The sequence below is a fragment of the Symphalangus syndactylus genome, chromosome 13 (genome assembly GCF_028878055.3).
Source record: "Symphalangus syndactylus isolate Jambi chromosome 13, NHGRI_mSymSyn1-v2.1_pri, whole genome shotgun sequence".
Lineage (NCBI taxonomy): Eukaryota > Metazoa > Chordata > Mammalia > Primates > Hylobatidae > Symphalangus > Symphalangus syndactylus.
This window is the reverse complement of record NC_072435.2, coordinates 41891124-41914699: the sequence shown is the minus strand read 5'-3', so window position 1 is coordinate 41914699 and position 23576 is coordinate 41891124. Positions and strand designations below refer to the sequence as shown.

At 45.1% G+C, this 23576-nt stretch overlaps 2 protein-coding genes across 3 annotated transcripts in view; one reads left to right on the top strand and one right to left on the bottom strand.

Moving 5' to 3' along the window:
• LOC129459690 (putative zinc finger protein 861) overlaps positions 1-23576 on the top strand; it is a 250172-nt gene that overhangs the window by 95740 nt on the left and 130856 nt on the right. The gene's annotated exons all lie outside the window — the stretch shown is intronic.
• Positions 343-23098, bottom strand: LOC129460821 (cytochrome P450 4F3). Of its 2 annotated transcripts, none has more exons than XM_055239252.2 (12): positions 22901-23098; positions 20423-20567; positions 17428-17481; positions 17208-17335; positions 15239-15360; positions 12823-13093; positions 10404-10470; positions 10087-10216; positions 4725-4858; positions 4567-4631; positions 4314-4396; positions 343-3904 (listed from the first exon to the last, which is right to left on the bottom strand). In XM_055239252.2, exons 1-12 carry the CDS (start codon positions 23096-23098, stop codon positions 3739-3741), a joined length of 1563 nt encoding a protein of 520 aa, XP_055095227.1. In that variant the 3' UTR covers positions 343-3738. The 2 variants fall into 2 exon arrangements, with proteins under 2 accessions (XP_055095227.1, XP_055095228.1); XM_055239253.2 differs by lacking the exon at positions 20423-20567 and adding an exon at positions 18646-18790.

Sequence of the window (23576 nt, the reverse complement as noted above, 5' to 3'; positions counted from 1 at the left end):
AAGACTGAGGAAATAACAGCATTATTGTATTCTAATAAGAATGATCCAATATACAGACAATATACAAAAATCAACCATATTCCTATATCCCAGGGTCAGCAAACCATGGTCTATGGATCATATATGGCCTGTGTACTGTATATGTATGGCCTATGAGCCAAGAATGGTTTTTATATTTTAAAAGGTGGTACAAGGAGAAGAAGGAGAAAGAGAAGAAGAAACCAGATAGGGCATGCAAGCCCTAAAACATTGACTATGTGGCCTTTTACAAAAACAGATACAAACTTCTATCATGTATTAACAATAAACAACTGGAGAACACATCTTTTAAAGCACCATTTTATTAGCATTGTACACCAGAAAGAATTAAATTCTCAGCTGTACATTTAACAAAATATGTGCAGGATTATCATGGTGAAAACTATAAAACAATGATAAAAGAAATTCAAGGAAACAAATAAATACAGGGGTATACTATATTCATGAATTGGAAGAATCAATATCATTATTAAGTCTCCTCAGATTGATCTATAGATTCACAGAAATCCCAGTTCAAATCCTATCAGGACTATTTGTAGAAATAGACACACTGATTATAAAATTTACATAAAAACACAAAGGAAGAAGAATAGCCAAAAATTATTGGGGAAAAAAATGTAGTTGAAGGATTCCCATTACTCCTTTAAAGGCATACCATAATGCAACAGCGACCAGGGCGGTGTAGTATTGGGCCACCATGAAATAGAATAGAAAATCCAGAAATATGTCCACCCACATTTAAACAATTGAGTTTTCTACAAACCTGCAAGGCAAGTTAAAGCAAAAAGGATTTTCTTTTCTTTTCATTCCTTTTTTCTTTTTTCTTTCTTTTTTTCTTTCTTTCTTTTTTTTTTTTTGAGACAGAGTCTAGCTCTTTCACCCAGGCTGGAGTGCAGTGGCACAATCTTGGCTCACTGAAACCTCTGCCTCCTGGGTTCAAGCGATTCTCCTGCCTCAGCCATCTGAGTAGCTGTGAATACAGGCACACACCACCATGCCTGGCTAATTTTTGTATTTTTAGTAAAGACGTGGTTTCACCATATTGGCCAGGCTGGTCTCTAACTCCTGACCTCATGATCTGCCCACCTTGACCTCCTAAAGTGCTGGGATTACAGGTGTGAGCTACTGCACCCTGCCAAGGATATTCCTTTCAAAAAAAATTGTATGGAACAATTGGATATCCATATACAAGAAAACAGTCAAACCACAGTTCACACCCCATACAAAATTTAACTAAATAGAGATTATGGAATTACATGTAAACTCTGAAACTATAAAACTTTCAAAAGAAAATGTAGGAGAAAATCTCCTTGACCTCCAGTTAAGCAAAGAATTCCTATATATGGCAGTGTAAACATAATTCACAAAAAAATATTGATAAGGCTTACCTCATAAAAATTTAAAACATTTGCTCTATGAAAGAAACTTCAGAGTCTAGGAATAAGACTTGTAAATCACACAACTGACAAAGGACTTGTACGTAGAGCTCCCAAAATCCAACAATAACAAGGCAAACAACCGAAGGAAAATTTAATGAGCAGATGATTGAACAGACACTTCACCAAAGAAAATATAGGAGTGTCAAATAGGCACAGGAAGGCACGAGTGGTTCAACGCCATTAGTCACGGGGAAGTGCGAATTAAAATCTCAGGGATAGGCCACAGCGTACCCATAAGGAAGGCCGACACAAAAACTGACACTACCAAGGACTGCCAATCATTTGGAGGACCTAGAATTCTCATACATGACTTATGGAAATTAAACACGATGCAGACGCTTTGGAAACAGTTTGGTAGTTTTGTTTTGTTTTGTTTTGTTTTGTTTGAGACCGAGTCTCGCTATGTCCCCCTCCCCCAGGCTGGAGTGCAGTGGCACCACCTCAGCTCACTGCAACCTCCGCCTATGGGTTTCAAGTGATTCTCCTGCATCAGCCTTCCGGGTAGCTGGGATTACAGGCCCGCGCCACCATGACCAGCTAACTTTTGTGTTTTAGTAGAGAGGGGAGCCTAAGTTCTCATTGCTGTTAGAATGAGATGGCTGGATCATATTCTAAGTGTACATATAACATGATAACAAACTATCAAACTGGGCCGGGCCTGTAATCCCAGCACTTTGGGAGGCCGAGGCGGGTGGATCACCTGAGGTTAGGAGTTCAACACCAGCCTGTCCAACATGGCAAAACCCCGCCTCTATTAAAAACACAATTAGCTGGATGTGGTGGTGGGTGCCTGTAATCCCAGCTACTTGGGAGGCTGAGGCAGGACAATCACTTGAACCCAGGAGGCAGAGGTTGCAATGAACCGAGATCATGCCACTGCACTCCAGCCTGGGGAACAGAGCAAGACTCTGTCTCAAAAAAAAAAAAAAAAATTAGGCACCCCTGTCAAAGTCTCGTCTACTCACTCTGGAGTGGTCCCCAGGTGATCTGATGTGCATAGGGCAGAGACTTACTTTGAAAATCACTTCTGTGTTAGGAAAAGTCATGACCTCTGATGCCAAACGAACCAGATTTATCCCCACTCTGCCACTCACAGAGTGACCTTGAGCAAGAGAGTTAATGTCCAGTCCATAAAATTGGTGTGAGAATGAAAACCACTTTTACCTGGGAAAGCTAAAATGTCACCTTCTCCCTTCTCAGTGGTCTACTTGTTAATAAGACCAAAACAGTCAGTGTCTGTGGAGTTTGCAGGGCATACCTGTTCTAGAAAAGTGTCTAACCACACCTGTATCTTACAGGAATATCTGTGCATCTATTACTATAAAAATAAAATCTCTACTCCAAAAGTCATTTGATGAAGAATAACTCGATTTGTAACTGATAATGATACCTCAAGCCATTAAAGTGCGTGAAGAGAAATCTTACAAACTGAGACAAAACCCTTTTAAATTATTTTCTAAAATTACATCTTTTTAAAAATTTAAGACTGATTTGAATACTTAACATGCACATTTTGAAGAACACAAAATAATGCTTCCTAAGATGATTTAATGTCATGGAAAGATGCTCACAGCATACTCCTTTGTGAAGAATCCAGATGGAAAAACTATATATGAGCTGTAATAGCATGTTTAGGTAGAATTCACATAGAAATCACCATCTCACCCATTCTAAAGTGTCCAATTCAACAGCATTTAGTGCACTCACAGTGTCGTGCTACCTTCGTCACTATCTAGATCCAGAACATTTTCACCACCCCAGGAGGAAACCCCATCCTGATTAGCAGTCGCTCCTCAGTCCCACCTCCCCACAGCTGCTGAAAGCCACCAATCCACTATGCATCTCTTCAGATTGGCCTGTTCTGGAAATTTCATATAAAAGGACCGTACACTATGTGACCTTTTGCATCTGACGTCTTTCATTCAGTATCATGTATTCAAGGTTCATCCAAAGTGTAGTAGGGATGACTGCTTCATTCCTTTTTATGGCTGTGTAATATTCCATTGTATGGATGGACCACATTTTGTTAATTCTTTCATCTGTTAAGATATACCTTGGGGTTGTTTTCGTCGTTTGGCTACTGTGAATAGGGCTGCCATGAACATTCATGCACAAGCGTCTTTTTGTTTGAACACTTGTCTCAATTATTTTGAGTAGATATCTAGGATGGAATACAGGACTGTGGAATAGGGTCTTAGGGTAATCACTTTTGATGAATCAGGGGTCATTTTAGTGGGGTCAGAGTGGGTCTCTGCAGAACTCAGCTCAGGGGCTCCACCCGTAGCCAAAGTCCGCCCTCTGCGCGCAGGACCAGCTCCGGCTTCCTGCGGGGCTCGGTGTGGTCAGGCAGGACGCGGAAGCGCAGCAGCGTGAGCGCCAGGACCACCTTCATCTCGGCCATCGCGAATGCCTGCCCGATGCAATTCCTCGGGGAGAGGGATGGAAACTCTGACTGCACCCAGGAGCCCCATCCTGGCCCCATCAAGCTGGAAACCTGGCCTGGGACACCCAACCCTGCCCAGGTCAGTTTGAGAAACAGAGAAGGGAGTATCCGTGCCCGAATCCCCATGTGGTCTTGCGTATACTGCGAGCCTAGCCCAGATCCAGCCCCCAGCCTAGACCAAGGTGGTGGGGAAGGGAGCTCTGAGCACACTAGGGATCCTTCTAGGACCAACCCAACCCTACTCTATGGACCTTTTCCCATAAACACCAGAGGAGGTGAGGGAAGGAGAGCTGGAACTCGGACCGTCTACAATGTCCCCATTTTCCCCACTGTCATGCCCAGACCCCTGCACCCATCTCCCCGTCCCCGCCTCAGACACAGGCCGCCCTTACCTGGGCCCTGCTGAGAAGGGAATAAAAGCCAGAGGTGACCTCTCCTTGATGTTCTTTGGGTCAAAGCGAAAGGGGTCGTAGACCTGTAGGTGAGACCAAGAAGGGTTGTTGGGTGGGGTCTCCCAGTCTGCCAGCCTTGGAGAGACAGTGGTGTGTGTCTTGGAGGGAGGTGATGTTGGATTCTCCTGATCAAAACCCTGCCCCCTCCTCTAGGAGCCTTGGAACGGACAAAAACAGAGAGGGGTGCCCACACCTCAGGGTCCGGCCACACAGCTGGGTTGTGATGGGTTCCAAAAATACTGATGAGGCAGATAACGCCTGTGGGAGAGAAGGGGGCAGTCAGGACAAGGCTCCCTGCCTGAGGGGCCCCTCTTCCTACCCAGGAGCTCTTCCCCCTGAGGCTGTGAGCACCTTTGGGGATGACCCTGCCATCTGGGAGCACAATGTCTTGGGTGCAGCAGCGAGAGACGGCAGGAACTGGAGGATGCAACCGCAGGCTCTCCTTAATGCACATGGTCAGGAAGGGCAGCTGGGCCAGGTCGTCCCTAAGGAAACACCCCAGCCCCAATCCTTGTCAAGGGAGCAAAGACACAACTCTCCAGCTTCTCTCTGTTTGCAAGTGAGACCTTTTCTCCTTGTAACGAAATAAACTTTTTAAAAGAATTGTTACAAAGTCGCAGGAATAAAAATAGTGTGACACTGTTGCAGAAACAAGAAAATAGACCCATGGAACAGCATAAAGAGCTCAGAAAAAGACATGAGAATAAGTGAAAACTTCACATTTGTTAAAGGGGCCCCCACCCACCCCAAACAAAATCCTAGGAAATGGATGGATTTTACAGTTGTGAAAGAAAAATGTGGACCAACTTAATGTCATAAAAATTAATCAAAAGTACCGTCCAAAAGTTAAAAGGCAATGTTTTGCAACACTGGGCAGAAAAAAATCAATCTTAATACACAGTCTTAAAAGTAAATACTTTTAAAGAGTCCAAAGAAAAAGAGGAAAAATAATAAGAAAACCAGTTCCATAAAAAGAAAGCAAGTAATATCAACACATGCAAGAGATGTTCAGCTTCACTCTTATTTTTTTTTAAATGTCCATCAAAAGAAGAAATATGAAGATTGGCCAAGATTTAAAATTCAACAATACAATAGTACTATTGGTAAAGTTATGGGAAAGTTTGTGCCATAAAATTCAGCTAATAGTAAAGGATTTGCAATCATATTGTACGGTGGCTCATGCCTGTAATCCCAGCACTTTGGGAGACCGAGGCAGGCAGATCACCTGAGGTTAGGAGTTCGAGACCAATCTGGCCAACATGGTGAAACCCCATCTCTACAAAAAAATTACCCAGGCATGGTGGCGGGCACCTGTAATCCCAGCTACTCGGGAGGCTGAGGCAGAATTGCTTGAACCTGGGAGATGGAGATTGCAGTGAGCTGAGATCACACCATTGCACTCCAGCCTGGGCAAAAACAGTGAAACTGTCTCAAAAAAAATAATTATTATACAGTGCAAATGGTCTTTGATTCAGCAATTGCACTTCAGAGAATTTGTCCTGCAGAGATGCTTATACATGTAAAGAATGGTCACTGTGCACACGTGCTGACTGCATCATGTCCAGTTTAGCAAAAGTTTGGAGATAAGCCAAATATACATTAATGGGAAAATGTTTAGATAAACAGCCACACAATGGATACTATACAGCTACACAAAAGAAGGAAATAGAGATCACTAGTCTCATCACATACTGCAGGCTAGAAGGTAAATCAGTACAGACACTCTGGAAGGCAAATTGGAAATATCTACTGTAATTGAAAATGTTTAATGTCGTCTTCAACATAGAAATGAGCTGAATAAAATATGGAATAAAATATACAGCACTCAGAAAAAGATAGCATTAAGGCACCCTGTTGAGTGAAAAAAAGTGACAAATATATATATATGTACATGTAAAACAGCAAGAAGTATATGGATACATATTTATAAAACTGAATGATTCATAGATAGATGATGGAGAGATAGATCACTGATAGATAGATAGATACATACATAGATAGATAGATACATAGATAGATAGATACATAGATAGATGATATAGATAGATACATAGATAATAGGTAGATAAATAGATAGATAATAGATGATAGATACAGAGATACATAGATGATAGACAGATGATAGATAATAGAAATAGATGATAGATGATAGATAGACAGATGATAGATAGATGATAGATAGATAGATAGATAGATAGATAGATAGATAGATAGAAGATAGATAACAAATCTATGGCTCTAGAGACACCTTTGGAGAATGAGAAAGGGTTAGGTCAGGTGGCAGGATTGTCAAGGAAACCTCTAGTCTTATCTGTAATGTCTCATTTGGTGCAAGAAGAACTCTTTTTTATCATTCATTTTGTAATTTAATGCTGTTTTTCCATGCGGTGTGTATATACACACAATGGAATCCCATTTAGCCTTTAAAAAAGAAAAAATTATCTCATTTGCCACATCATGGAAGAAGCTGGAGGAACTGATGCTACGTGAAGTAAGCCAGGTGCAGAAAAGACAAACGCACATGATCTTACTTATCTTGGGACCTAAAATAGTTGAGCTCATAGAAATGGGAATAGAATGGTGGTTACCAGAGGCCAGGGCTGGGGGAGGGACAGAGAAGGGTGAAATGTTGGTCAAAGAGTAGAAGCTTCGGATAGACAACAGGAATAAGTTTTTGAGATCTGCTGCCCAGCCCGGTGCCGTTAGTGAACAATGTATTTTATTAGTTGAAATTGCTAAGAAAGTAAACTTCAAATGTTCTCAACACAAAAATGATAAACACATGAAGTGATGGATTTGTTCATTACCTTGATTTAATAATTCAGGTTGTATACATATATCATAACATCGTATTGTGCCTCTAAACATATATAATTAAAACTTGTCAATTAAAGACAAAGAACAAATTTAAAAACAAACTCATTTTCCAAAATGTATATTTTGAGAAAAGTAAAAGATCTCAGAGATAATAAGCAGACTTGTGTCTATTTTATGGACTTTCATTTACAAAGAAAAGCACAGTATGTGTTCATATAAATAAAAGTCACAGTGTGAGTTCATATAAATGTGGGCATCGGGACAGCCATTTTCTAGAAGAATACACAGAAAACTGTTGACTGTAGTCACCGCTAAGGTGGAGCTTAATAAGGTACTTCATTTTTGTCATAAAGTCTTTGGACCATTTTTTTAAACTACACGCATAATTTTGCTTGAAATCTTGGTTTTATACTCCGGGACATGGGTCTGGGCAAAGACTTTCTATGTAAGACCTCAAAAGCACATGCAATAGAGAAATGAGATTATATCAAGCGGAAAAGCTTCTGCACAGCAGAGGAAACAATCAACAAAGCAAAGAATCAACCCGCAGAATGGCAAAAAATACTCGCAAACTACTCATCTGACAAGCGATTAATAACCAGAATATATAAGCAGCTCAAACAACTCAGTAGGAAAAGTAACCAAATATCTGATTTTAAAATGGGCAAAAGATCTGAATAGACATTTCTTAAAATAAAACATACAAATGGCCAACAGGTAGATGCAAAAATGCTCAATGTCACTAACCGTCAGAGAAATGCAAATCAAAACCACAATGAGATATCATCTCATCCCAGTTAAAATGGCTTTTATCAAAAAGACAGGCAACAATAGATGCTGGTGAGGATATGGAGAAAGGGGAACTCTCACACACTGTTGGTGGGAATATAAATTAGTACAGCCACTGCAGAGAACAGCACAGAGGTTCCTCAAGAAACTAAAACTAGAACTAACATATAACCCAGAAATTCCACTACTGAAAAGAAAGAGAAGAAATTTCTATCCCAAAGAAAGAAAATAAATCTGTGGAAGAGATATCTGTACTTCCGCATTTATTGCAGCACTATTCGCAACAGCCAAAATATGGAATCAACCTAAGTGTCTATCAATAGATGAATGGATAAAGAAAATGTAGTGTGTATACACAATGGAATACTATTCAGCCACTTAAAAGACTGAAATTTTGTCATTTGTGGCAACATGGATGGAACTGGAGGTCATTGTGGTAAGTAAATAAGCCAAAAACAGGAAGACAAATATCGCATGTTCTCACTCACGTGTGGGAGCTGAAAAAGTGGATCTCATGAAAAAAGAAGATAGATTGGCAGAGGGGAGGGAAGGATAAGGAGAAGTTGATTAATGGGTACAAATGTGAGGTTTGATAGGAGAAATAAAACCTAGCACTTGATAGATCAGTGGGTTCACTGTAGTTTACAATGTGTACTATACATTAGAAAGTAGTTTGCTTGTGTTAGTTATGTTTCTAGCATAAAGAAAAGACAAATATTTCAGGCGATGGATATCCCAAGTACACTGATTTGATCTTTATCAATTATATGAATGTGTTAGATTTTCACATGTATTTCAAAACTATGTGCATCTATTATGCATCAATAAAAATGTGTTTTAAAAAATAAAATTGCAAAAATACTCTTTATTTTAAAAGCATAAAAATGTTTCTTCCCCTCCCAGGACTGCTGTGCTGGGCAAAGGCGTGGATGGGAGGACACTGAATCCAAGACACCCATCCACTCCAATGCTTCCTCTCCTTCCTCCAGCCCCTGGCCTGGCTTGGGCCTCAGAATGTCCCCACTGTGCCCTCATTCTATAGCTGGTTCTCTCCAGTACACCCTCCACACTAACCCTAGAAAGATCTTCCTGGTACCCAGATGTGACCTGTCCCTCCCCTGCTCAAACACTTCCCATGGCTCCCTATTGCCCTTGGGCTAAAACTGAAGCCATTAACATTTTCCCCAAGGCTTCCACAGCCAGCCCCTGCTACCATCTCCAGTTTTATCATCTCACCACAACTCAGTCTCTCCCTGTCTCTGCCCTTCTCCTTTCTGTCCTGACTCTGCGCTCTCTCTCTCTCTCTCTCTCCCTCTCTCTCCTCTCTCTCTTCCTCCCCCGAAGACCCCAGGCAGTCTTCTTGACCTACAGCACTGCTGCCCAACTGTAACCAATTATCTACTGATCATTATTCAGGCTTTCAACTGAGACACTTTCTATATCCCCCTAGTCCTGCTTCCCTTACTGTAAACCCCATCCCTGCCCACGTGGGCTGGGACTGTCCTGCCCAGGGACAGTTCCGCCACCAGGCTGGGAGCACCTGGAAAATAGATCCCTGGTTGGGTCCTTCCCAGGTCTCCAGAGCACAGAAAGATGCTATGCACAGATTTGGGGGTGGGAATGCAGTGTGAGAGCATTTGCTGACTGAGGACTGGATGGACGAATGATGCAGGTGTTCTGGACAAGAATGGATGCATTTTACCCCCAGGTCTCCCTTATAAATCCCTGGACCGGACAGTAGGGTAGGAGTTAGGGAACAGAAGGGCAAACATTCAAGAAGTGAAGACGTTCAAAAAAATGATATTTCTGGGAGAAAAGGAAGAGACTGGAGGGGAAGTTCATTTGCTGAACACGTGCTAAGTGGCGTTATCTGTCCTCACATATCATCACCAATTTTTTCAGAAGCCCAGGTCTTTCTGTCCTAAGGGCCTATAACCTTTCCCCAGACAGTCAGGATGGGTACTAAGTCCTGCCTGTGATCCTCTGCTCCTATTCCCACTAAGCAATAGTGGCAGAATCAACAAAAACAACCCCTTCTCCCTTCCCCACCTGGAGAACAGAGCCAATGAAAGAGGCTCAGGAACAGGGCAGCAGCACCTGTACTCACCATTCAATCTCTTTAGGCTCACGGTCCTTCAGAAGCTCTTGCACCTCCTGCTGGCAGCGCTCCTGGTATTCCGGGTGCTTTGCAAGGTGGTACAGGACCCAGGAGAGACCACTGGCCGTGGTGTCATGGCCTGGGGGGCAGCGAGGCAGGCTTGGGTCTCTGGGCTGCTTCAGCACCCGAAGGTAGACAGCACCCATGCATTGAAGGCCTCGGGGAGGATGGGGGAAGGGGGATGGGAAGTGTGAGGGGTCCACCCACCCTGTTCCTGGAATGGAGATATCCAAGTCCCCACTCTAGCCCCACACTGGGACCCTCACCCTCAAACATAAAGGTGTCAGCTTCTGCTCTTATGTCCTCATCAGATAACTTCTTCCCATCTTCATCCTGGAGAGAAGGCAATAACTCCCCCATCCCCACCCCCATAAAAAGTCACAGTACCTCTGAGGGCTCTTGAGTCTAATCTGAGACAATCTCTGAAGATTCATCCTCTTTCCAGAAACCCAAGCCCATCTTGCAACTCCTAGACCCTTCTTGGTCACCATGGCCAGAGCCCCGACCCCATGGGCTTCCTCCCTGGCTTCCTTGCCTTTTCTTTGGTCCCTAATGGGAAGACTCAATGACCCATGAATGCTTTCATGTTTCTGCCTGATGAAAACTTTCTGAGAAAAAATTACTGGCAACCTGGGTTACAGGATAATTAAATGGCAATTTGTCTTGGAAATTAGAGATTAAGCATTGCTTCAAAGATATTTGCCCACACTCTACAGTGGTAAATAAATCTTATCTCCCTGAAGACATTTGAGTTGTAAGTCTATGGAATATGGCATCCAGAACAAAGAACATAATCTCTCACAAAGCTGGTGCCCTCTCTCTTTCTTTCTCTCCCTCTCTCTCTATAGAAAATATGCTGAGACTCATAATATAGGGTGCCTTTCCTAGGGTACAAACTCTGCTGCACATACAGGTGAAAACATTGCATTGCCCTTGGAAGAATTTGACTTGGGGATGGAGTTAGTGCCACAATCCTACCCTGGCTGATAGTATTGCTGTAAGCAAGACATGAGCTGCTCTGATCCAGAGATTTAATGCCTCTGTCACAATAGACATACATATAGACAAAGACATAGACACACAGACATAGACACAGACACACATAGAAAAAGTCATAGACTTAGACACAAACACAGACACACAAATACACATAAACATGGACATAGACATAGACACATACACAAATACTCATAGACATAAACATGGACAGACAAAAACAGACACAGGCACAGGCACAGTCAAAGACAAAAATACGGCCGGGTGCGGTGGCTCACACCTGTAATCCCAGCACTTTGGGAGGCTGAGATGGGCAGATCACGAGGTCAGGAGTTTGAGACTAAAAATAGTGAAGCTCCGTCTGTACTAAAAATACAAAAAATTAGCCAGGTGCCTCTAATCCCAGCTACTTGGGAGGCTGAGCCAGGAGAATCATTTGAACCCGGGAGGTGGAGGTTGCAGTAAGCCGAGATCGCACCACTGCACTCCAGCCTGGGTGACAGAGCGAGACTCCATCTCAAAAAAAAAAAAAAAGACAAAGATACAGACATAGCATTGACATAGACATAATCATAGACACAGACAAAAAAAACGTGGACATAGACATACACTGAGACAGACACAAACACAGAAAAAAGACAAAGACATGGACATAGACACATAGACATAGACAAGGACAAAAATATAGATATAGAAAAAGACATAAACACAGACATAGAAAAGACATGACAAGGTGGGGCACAGTGGCTCACGCCTGTAATCCCAGTACTTTGGGAGGCCGAGGTGGATGGATCCTGAGGTCAGGAGTTCGAGACCAGCCTGGCCAACATGGTGAAACCTCGTCTGTACCAAAAATGCAAAAGTTAGCCAGGCATGGTGGTGTGCCCCTGTAGTCCTAGCTACTCGGGAGGCTGAGGCAGGAGAATCACTTGAACACGGGAGGCAGGGGTTGCAGTGAGCCAAAATCATGCCATTGCACTGCAGCCTGGGTGATAGAGTGAGACTCCATCAAAAAAAGAAAAGAGAGAGAGAAAGAAAGAAAGAAAGAAAGAAAGAAAGAAAGAAAGAAAGAAAGAAAGAAAGAAGGAAAGAGAAAGAAAGAAAGAGAAAGAAAGAAAGAAAGGAAGAGAGAGAGAGAAAGAAAGAAAGATAGAAAGAAAGAAAGAAAGAAAGAAAGAAAGAAAGAAAGAAAGAAAGAAAGAAAGAAAGAAAGAAAGAAAGAAAGCAGGCAGGGAGGGAGGGGACAAAGGCATAAACATAGACAAAGATGAAGACACAGATGCAGACAAAGACATACAGATATGGCCAAAGACAAAGACATAGATGTAGTTATAGTCATAGACAGAGACACAAACTCAGAGACAAAGATACAGAAAGACATAAGCAAAAACATAAACATAGACCCAGACATAGGCATAGATGTAGATATATAGATTAAAAGGTGGCCAATTAACTTATTAACTTATAAATAGAGTAAATCTCAGACTCATCACAATTTCATTTAGCAGTCCCCTGCCAGGTGCTAGTCCACAGAATTATCTCCAAAACCTATCTCTGACCTGTCCCTCCCTTCCTCAGTCACCTTCCATGGCTCCCCAGTGCCCTCTGGATCAAGTTCAAATTCTTTCATCTGACATTTCACATGAAGCTCCCTTCTGCTTCTTGAATTCAGATCCCAGAGAGGCCCACCTTGCTCAGCAAGAGCACATCAATGAAGTCCAAAGTCTTGGATTTGGCCTTGGCTTGAAGGAAGTCATCAACACCCTGGCTAGGGAGGGTGCGGCGCCGCTCCTGGATGACGGCATCTGTGAAGTCGTGCACCAGGCGGCAGGCCCTGCGGAAACGCTGCCCATCATGGGTGAGATAATACAGGAAGTCTATGTACAGGAGAATCTGCTGGTGTCTTTTTGCCACAAGGGCACTGAGCTCCAAGATGGCGGCAATATATTCACTGGGCTTCCTGCAGGATAAGGGCAAAAAGGGAGGCAACAATTTAATACACCTGAAGCCCCAGGATCACCTCCCACCAGCAGCCAGGATCTACCTCCTATCAATAAACGGGGTATCCAGGAACAGATGGCCCCTCAGATGCAGGGTGGGGATCAGCATGAAATCGACTCTCCAGGCTCTCTTATCTCTCCCTGCATCCCATCTCTGTGAGATGCCTCCATGCAGCTAGGCACCCAGAAGATATTTTGCACATTATGCTCCTATTCTCTCTGTCCCTCCCAGTATAGAGTCTTGCCCCTTCTCCTTCCTGAAGCTGTCCACAAAGCTCAGACTTTATCCTCCTCCAACTGGTCTATGGTCCAGCTTCCACCCTAGCTTCTTTGCATCAGTGTTAACTCCATTTAGTGCTACATTACAGTCAGTCCCTGACAGAGACCCGCTTTGACCTCACCCACTAGTTCAAACCCGTCAAAAAACACATGAAGAAATGCTCCTCATCACTGGCCATCAGAGAAATGCAAATCAAAACCACAGTGAGATACCATCTCACACCAGTTAGAATGGCCATCATTAAAAAATCAGGAAACAACAGGTGCTGGAGAGGATGTGGAGAAATAGGAACACTTTTACACTGTTGGTGGGACTGTAAACTAGTTCAACCATTGTGGAAGTCAGTGTGGCGATTCCTCAGGGATCTCGAACTAGAAATACCATTTGACCCAGCCATCCCATTACTGGGTATATACCCAAAGGACTATAAATCATGCTGCTATAAAGACACATGCACACGTATGTTTATTGCGGCACTATTCACAATAGCAAAGAGTTGGAACCAACCCAAATGTCCAACAACGATAGACTGGATTAAGAAAATGTGGCACATATACACCATGGAATACTATGCAGCCATAAAAAATGATGAGTTCGTGTCCTTTGTAGGGACATGGATGAAACTGGAAAACATCATTCTCAGTAAACTATCGCAAGGACAAAAAACCAAACACCGCATGTTCTCACTCATAGGTGGGAATTGAACAATGAGAACTCATGGACACAGGAAGGGGAACATCACGCTCCGGGGACTGTTGTGGGGTGGGGGGAGGGGGGAGGGACAGCATTAGGAGATACACCTAATGCTAAATGACGAATTAATGGGTGCAGGAAATCAACATGGCACATGGATAGATATGTAACAAACCTGCACGTTGTGCACATGTACCCTAAAACCCTAAAGTATAATAAAAAAAAAATAAAAAAAAAAAATAAATAAAATGTCAGTTTAGGACTTCAGAGGACTAAACTTACTTTCAGTTACAGCACAGAATCTATTATGAGAATTCTTTTAGTTTTAATTGGACCACAGGTGCACAAAATTGGATTAATCATAATCCTTTGTTGGTGATACATCCTCATTCTTGGTCCAGACCTGGCCCACTTTTATTTTCTAAGTTATTTTTAATAATTAATCTACCACCTAAAACAAAAAACATCCACAGTAACCTACCGGTGGGTTCTTGTATTACATCCTGTTCTTGTGCCTCTTTTTTTTTTATTATTATACTTTGGGTTCTAGGGTACATGTGCACAACGTGCAGGTTTGGTGCATGTGTATACATGTGCCATGTTGGCACTAAAGAAGCCATTATCCTCAACCACATGCTGATCATTCCTTGCTTCTCTCCTCACCACATCCTTTTAAAAACTTCATAAATCATAAGACAGCAAGACTGGTAGGATACACACCAAAATGTTAAGGATGATTAGATCTCAGTGATGAAATTCTGGTTTCTTCCCTGTTTTATTTTTTGTTTTTGAAATTTAATAAAATAAAGATGTAAACTTGGTCCTCCATGCATGTGGGTTCTGCAGCCATGGGTTCAGTCAACTGCAGATTGAAAATATTTGGAAAAAATAAATGGCTGTATCCGTAAAAAAAAAAAAAAAAAAAAAAAAAAAAAAAAAAAAAAAAAAAAAAAACCCTTTTAATGAGTCCCTAGAAACCTCAGGATAAAATTCATACCAGTCCTTCAATGATCAGGTATAACAAAACTCCTCCAAGAAGGTTTGTCTGATTTCCCTGCTCAGTCCTCCCCCCCCCCCACCTACCAACTTTGTGTCCACGGCCCGAGATCCCAGACCCTGGGCAAGAACTTACTCCTGGCAATGGCTGTCAAAGCTGAAGACACATTTCTGCAGACTGTCCAAGGTCATGAGGCTGATGTGCTCAAACATGTCCAGACGGGCACTACCCTCTGAGGCCAGGAGCTGCCACTTGGCCTAGCCAAAGAAGGGGACAGAGCTGGGGTAGGTCCCTTGCTCCCTTGAGCAGCTCTCCAACCCCAACAATCAATATGCACTCCCCAGAATAAGCCTCTTCATCTTCTCCCCAGGGACCCTTTACCCGGGAGCACCAGGTTATGGTGCAAGCAAAAGCTGTTACTATTAAGAGATGAAGACCCAAGATTGGGAGTCAGGAGACCTAGGTTCAAGTTCCAGCCCTGTTCTCTGTGCTCTGTGTGCCATTAGTCAACTCATTACCCTCCCCTATATCCCACCTGTCAGATATTCAGGAACAGTTAAGATGATGTGCTTTGGAGCCATATAATTCATGTTGGAAACTCTGCTCCACCATGCCAAGCTCACTCATTAGCTGGGTGAACTTGGGTTAGCTCCCTAATCTCTCAGACCTGCAGTTTCATCATCTACCATGGGGCAGAAATACATAATCTCTCCTTTGCAGAGTTGTTAAAATCAAATTAGACAATATATACTCGTATCATGGAGTGGGCACATGGCATTGTTTCTGGCATATTGTGAGTTCTCAATAAATGTTGGGTTTCCTCATCTGCAGTTGTAAATTGATTATAAAAATATTCTAGGTTTGTAGAGGTAGTCCTCCATGAGTCCTGAGCACCCTTTCTGGGCATGTCACAAATGCAAGATGCTGATGTTCTTAACTTGAAAAATTTCTCAGAGTTGTGTTTGCAGAAAATAACTTTGAGGATAAGGGACACACCCTGGATATGCTGCTTCTGCTTGCTATAAAAACAGATTCCTAAGCCTAACGCCTCTTCCCTGTAATGCAATATATGATGTCAGTGGCATTTATAGAAGCCCACCTGTGTCAGCCCATGGGATTTGAGAGGCTTGGAGAAGAAATGCAATCTAACAAGCAACACATAATGCTCTTTGTGTCATGAATAGTAAAACTATCCTTTGTCTCTGACCCAGGAGTTTCTTGTTCTTCCAGAATAATTTATGAAACAGTAACTAGCTTAACATCAATTTTAAAGTTAAAAAATTCTGAACACTTCACAAAACCTTTGCCCTAATTCTTCCCTTCTCCCCATATCCACATCCTTTGCAATGTGCTATTTCAGCAACTCCCAATAATAGACAGAGCCTATTTTACCCCCCGCCATTGATTCTGTGTTGGACTATTGGCTTTTGATGTCAAAATACAATGTGGTAAAAATGATGAGGTGATAACTAACGAAGCTAAGTCTTATCTTATTCCCTGGATCCCTGTCTGTATTGTAAACCACGGGACACCTTCTGGAGAGAGAGAATCAGATGAAGGAACATCCAGGGGTCTGAGCTGAGGCCATCTGTATCAGTCTGAAGCCAGACAAAACCCAAACATGTAACAGAACTCAGCCAACACCCACAAGGCTGCCTACCTGACCCCAGACTGCTCATGTACCATGAGTGATCCCTTCCATCCACATCCAGACAAACCCACCAACTGTCCCACAGACTTATCAGGATTCATAAACCTTTATTGGTTTAAACCAGTGAGTTTTCAGGTGGTTTCTTATCAGCAACAGCTACTATGCAATTGTCGTCATGACCCTCTTGAGTTTACAGGGTTCGGGTGACGCAAACATAGAAACAGACACCTTCTGGGCACCAACTATGTGCCAGAAACATGACTCCACTACATCACCTTGACCTTCTTTTAAGTAGGGATCATTATCCCCATTTTACAGGGGAGGAAACCAAAGCTCAGAGAGGAAGAGCAATGGCCAAATGGCACCCAGCAGAGCCAAAATTCCAGACTAGGTCTGCCTGTGGTTCCCCCCAACCAAAGGGTGCAGCTGGGACCTTGGCTTCAAATAACTCACATGCATGATGTTCACACTCTCATTGAAAATCTTCATATAGGGCTTCAGGATGTTGAAATGGAAGGCAGGTGTCAGCATCCGACGATGGCGGCTCCACTTGTCACCAGCACTCAGCAGGAGCCCATCCCCTAGCAGGGCAGCCAAGGGCCATGGGCGAGGGCATCTCCCTCCCCTGGTCCCCCAACTTTTTTCCCAACCCTGTTCACCTGCAGATACTCACCCAGCCAGGGCTTCAGGAAGCTGTAGAAGACCTTGTCCTTTGGTACAACGGCAGCTGACATAAATGAGGACAATCAGGGGCCATGGAGGCAGGTGAAGGAGGGACTTTGGGGGTGGGGGGAGGCTCCCAGCAAGAGGTTTGCACTTCTCCCCTCCAAGCCCCACATAGCAAGAAGAGGGTCAAGGGCAGAGGAAGAAGGCAGGATGGGGGAGGGGAGGGAAGACCAGACCAGGCTACGGCAGCACAGTACAGCAATGACACTGCCTAACATGGCATGTAGGAGCTATGTCAGGGCTCCAGCATGCCTTGACACGCCTCCTACATGATCCAACATGTTCTACAAACCCTGAACACAGCTTAGCACTCTACAGAATGCCTTCACAAGGACCTAGGACACCCTGTCTGTCCCAGCACTCTCTGACATCTTCTGACATGGCATCTTCTGACATGGACCTGGACATGAGACATGACCCTGACACGTGTTCACATGTCCTGACATGGCCACAAAATACATGACAATTCCTAACATGAGACAGTGTGCTCTAACATGCACATGAGATGGTCTAACATGACCTTAAAAGCGTGTTCCACATACAGGCTCCAGGTTGAATATAAATATGGTAACTTTAACGTCCCAGACATAGCCAACACGTGACCCAGACTGTTCCTCAGGTATGACCCAAACATACTATAACACATGCCTCAGACAAGACTCAAATAATGTCTCAGACAGTTCACATAGGGACCCTGGGTCCCAGACCTCACACAACCCCCAAATATGGCCCAGATGTGACCAGCAGAAGAAAACGGCAATGTCATACAGCACCTGAGACAAGAAACAAACAGGCCCTCACATGCCCCAAATGTGCTTGGCCACAGATGAACCCCACACATGACCAGCTCTACATGACCTCAGTTGGAATGATATACCAGATGTAACCAGGTATAACATATTTCATGTGTAACCAGGACACAGGTGTAAATATACACATGACAAGACGTAGCCGTACAGCCGACTTGACCATATAACAGCCATCACAGAGACACTTCCCAGACATGAGCAAATAGGAACAGAGGTCAGACAGATGGAAGTCCAGGGGTGATGGAGGCAGTGGCATCTCCACCACAGCCCCTCCTGTCTGCACATGGACACGTGACCCGCTGGAGGCAGCACAGAGACCCCAGCTGTGGGCAAGGCGTGGCCAGTGCAGTGTCTACCTGGAGCAAAGAGCACAGGCTTGATGTAGGTGGGGTGGAAGATGCGGACGATTGCGTGCCAGGGCCCCACCCACCAGCAGCACATATCACCGAAGGTGCATGCCAGGCTTTGTGTGTATAGAAGACCTTCCTCCGAGCTGTGAATCTGGAGAGAAAGACACAGGACCCAATTCATGCTCTCCTAGGCTGTGAGAGAGAAGGATCTGCAGGGAAGAGGTGGAGGCCCTCTCCCTGAGAATTTCAAGCAGCATCTCCTCCTCCTCTCAGTGCTGAGCCCCCCTGGGCTTCCTCCTCACATCCCCATGCAGGACTCTCCAGTCCTTCATTTACACAGACAGAAAAGGCCTTTCCCCATGTGGATCCACACACCATGTTCCCTGGGCTCTCATTCATCCCATTTTCCAGATGAAGAGCCTGAGGCTCTAAATGATAAAGTAATTTGCCCATAGTCCCAGACCATGGCAAGCCTGAGGCCTGAGACTGGGTCTATCTGCACCCATGGCCTGAGTCATTAACCATCAAACTTCTTTGTGCCCCAAAAACAGTAGCTCTGGAAGGCCCAGGCCTGCCAAGACTAGGCAATCAGAAACACAGGGATTGGGTGAAAAATTGGTCCGGTGATCCAGGCCAGGAGAAGTAAATCATGGGCCTTTTCTGGGAACTCTGGGGGAAATGGGGGCTTTCCCATGAGAATTGAGCTTCTGGGACTCATTGTTGACGTCATGAGGGAAAGGCTATCTTGAAAGCAAAAGTAGCGTGGAGAAAGCTGAAGCCAAGAGAAGAAGACAGACTCCCAGTGACATTGTGTGAGACCTGGATCCAGCCATGCCTGAAGGCCATCCTCCCTGGACTTTAAAATCAATAGATTTTCTTTCTTTGCTTAGACCACACCAGGTTGGATTTCCACCACTCACAACTGAAAAAGACCTCAATAACCAGAGACAGCTGGGAACCAGCCCAGAATCACTCAGCATTTTGAGGTCAGAGCCATGGTCTCTGTAGGATGCTGCCTGTTCCCCTGCTCAGCCTGGCCTGTCCAAGAAGGGAAGCACAGGGGTCAAGGAGAGGGCCCCAAGCTGTGGTGGAGTCTCCTTTTGAAGATTCCCAGGGCCTAGAGCAGGAGAGCAATGAACTTAGGGCAAACTACAGGATGGGGTAAAAGGACTTGACCCACACCAGAGATGGACATCACGGAAATAACAGTCCAGATCCTCCACCAGCCACAAATCCTCCTCATTGTTCTAGGCTTTGTGACAGGCAAGGTGACACTAGACCTGGCAAGGGGCCTTGAACACTAACGATGCCCAGCTGCATCACCCTGCACTCTCCTTTCAAACATTCCTACTCATTGTTCCAGACACGGCTCCAGTAACTCTTCCTCCAGGAAGGCTTCCAGCCTGCCCCAACAGAGAACTTGCTCTTCTCTGGGCTGTCATCCATCTCCCTCTGGCCCTTTCTTGACCCCATGAAGTTGGGGATGTCTCTGTCCACATCCACCTCCTTAAGCTTGGGGGTTCCTCCAGGACAGGGCCTTGGGTTGAGGTCTCTTGGGGCCCTTGGGCAGCCCAGAACACCAGGACAGGGGGTCAGATGGCAATGGAGAGAGGAGATGCTGAGATGGGAATTGGTGAATACATGAAAGAAAGATGAAGATGGCTGAGAGAGAAGGAAAGGAGAGACCAGAGTACTGCAGGGACCACACAGGAGCTTGGGGATAGAGGGACTTAGAGGCCTCAAATGCACGACAGAACCCACCACCGGGTGTTCCAGGTGGTACCTGAGGTGTTGATGACAGACCAGATGATGTTGGGGTGGCAAAAACGGATGACGGGGAAGATGGGGCCCATCCAGACCTTAAAGCCCTGGGGGTAGGTGGCCACCAGCTGAGTCAGGACCCTCATGCCCTGCTCCGTGGGGGTAACCTGCAAGCGAGGCAGGGGCCGTCACCTCCTGTCATGGTTAATTCTAGGTGTCCACTTGACTGGGCTAAAGGATGCCCAGATAGCTGATCATCTGTCTGTGAGGGTGTTTCCAGAAGAGACTGGCATTCAATTTGGTAAACTGAGGAAGGAAGAATCACCCTCCCCAGTGTGGGCAGAGCTCATTCAATCTGTTGAGAGCCCAGGTAGCACAAAAAAGCAGAGGAAAGGCTAATTTGCTCTGTTCTGGGGCTGGCACATCCATCTTCTCCTGCCCTTGGACACCAGAACTCCATCTTCTCAGGCCTTTGGACTCTGAGTTACACAACCAGTGTCTGTTTCTCCAGCCTGCAGACCACAGACCATGAAGCATCTCAGCCTCCATAATCCTGTGAGCCAATTCCCATAATAAACTCCCTCTTCTATCTATCTGTCTGTCTGTCTGCCTGTCTGCCTGTCTATCTATCTATCTATCTATCTATCTATCTATCTATCTATCTATCATCTACCTGTCTACCTATCCATCTATTTACCTACATATATATCTACATATCCACCTATCTATCTACGTATCTATGTATGTATGTATGTATCTATCTAATCTATCTATCTACCTATATTTCTATGTATCTATCCATCTATCTAATCCATCCATTCTATCTTATATATCTATCTATATATCCATTCATCCATCCTATCTGTGCATCCATTCATCCATCTAGCCTATTATCTATCTACCTACCTGTCTATTTATCTATCTATCTAATCTATTCATCCTATCTAACTTTTCTATCTATATACCTATCTGCCCATCAAACCATCCATCCATCCATCCATCCATCCATCCATCCATCCATCCATCCATCCATCTTATCTGTACATTCATCCACTCATCCATGTATCCTATTATCTATCAATCATCTAGCTATTTATCTATCCATCTATCTAATCTATCCATCCTACATATCTACTCTACCTATCTATCCAGCTAATCTATCCATCCTATCTACTACTCTATGTAGGTATTATCCACCCATCCATCCATCCATCCTATCCATGCATCCATCTGTCCATCCATCCATCTATCCTGTTATCTATCTATCTATCTATCTATCTATCTATCTATCTATCTACCCACCCACTTATCCAGCCAGCCAGCCATCTATTCACCCTATCTGTGCACCTATCCATCCATCTATCCTATTACCTATCTATTGTCTACATTCCTCCTGCTCTATCTCTCTTGGGGCCACCTCCAAGTCCCAAGAGTGCATCCCAAGGCAGAAGGAAAAGACACACTGTCCACTCACAGAGGCCCACTTAGCTTGAGAGGAAAGATTTCCTTGCTCTGGGAGTCATTTCAGCCCAGAGGCGGGCATATGAGGAGGTCCTCACAGGAGAGATTTGTGGGGAGCAATATGGCCTCAGGACATGTCCCTAAAGCTGGTCCCCACATCCCTTCATGCCCTGGCTGTTTCCTCCACCAGCCACACAGGTTCCAGTTCCTCCCATGGAGAAGGTTCTGCACACAGGGGACCTTCCCTTCTCAGCAGCCACTAGGGGAGCAGGGGTGACTCTAACTGTCCATCATGACAGTGGCTCCCACCTGGGAGAAGCTTCTGCACCAGGCTCTGTGCTAGTGCGTCCTGTGCACCCTCCCACTTCACCTGTGGACACATCCATCAATCCTGCCATTTGCAATGAGCAGATTGAGACCACGGTCCCCAAAGGGGAGAGCAGGTCTAAGTCAGAGGGCAAAGTCTCGGGGAGGAGAAAGGTCAGGGAAGGCTTCTGAAAGGGGAAGTGAGTGGCCAACTTTTAAGTGGGTTTAGCAACAGGACCCCATTGGGACATCTTACTGGGGAGGAACAAGATAAGAGGAAGGTGCCTCCGGATGTGGTGGAGGTGAGAGACAGCCCACATCTCTCCTCTGGCCTACCTGTACCCTCATAACAGGAAATAGGCCAGGTAGGGAGAGGACCCTGGACAGTGGGTGCAGGAGGCCTCGAGTCCAGCAATGGAGAATGTGGGAACGCCAGGGACTCACGTTTCTGTGCACCCAACCCCCTGCCCAAGAGCCCCGCAGAGGTGCATTAATGTGGAAAGACAGGCAGGAAAAGAATTCAACACAGGCCAAGAGTGGGAGAACAGGGAGGTGAGAAGGGCTTGGGTTGGCACCTCACAGAAATGAATAAGCAGAGGAATGAGTAAGACGCCTCCCCTGCTTCTCTGCCACCCCAGACCCCAGCCTACCCCCTCTCACCTGAGCCTCATTCTTACCCCTCAGGAAGTCCATCCACCCTGAGACCCCAGACCCATCCTGCTGCCACACTCACCAGGCCCAGGTGACCCAAGAACCAATTCCGTTTCGGGGGCTGCGGGAAACACCGGAGGCGGCGGCAGTTGTCACAGAAGGTGTAGGTCCAGGCCAGGACGTGGGCCAGGAGCCAGGAGGCCCCGACCAGCAGCAGGAGCAGCCACGGGGATGCTGCCACTGGCCCAAGGCCCAGTGAGGACAGGCTCAGCTGTGGCATCCTGCAGGGCAGACGGGATGGTGAGTGAGGTCTTAAGGCCCAGGGAAGGGCCCAGGGAGCTCCAGGGACAGTGGAGACAGGCAGGGACGGGCAGTGCTGGAGATAGAACAGTAAGAGTATACAGGGATGGATAAGCAGGGGCTGACAGGTAAAGTTCAGAAAGGCCCAGCCAAAACCAGCAGCCAAATAGCCTCCAGTTAGCTGGTAAGCACTTAGATTGGGAAAGAGAGAGAAACTGATTAAAGTCCAGAAAGGCCCAGCCTGAATCATTGGAAGGTTGCCAGGGGCTTGGTTTCAGTTAGAAAACCACTCATCCTCCAAGCCAGCAACCAGGAGCTGCCTGGGCCTTGGGCAGCAATGGAGAATGTGGGAAGGCCAGGGCTCACCTCTGTGTGCACCCAACCCCTTGCCCAGTGCCCATCTCCATCACAGGCTAGGATGCCCCCGGCCCACCACCCCCACCCTGGCACCTTCTGTC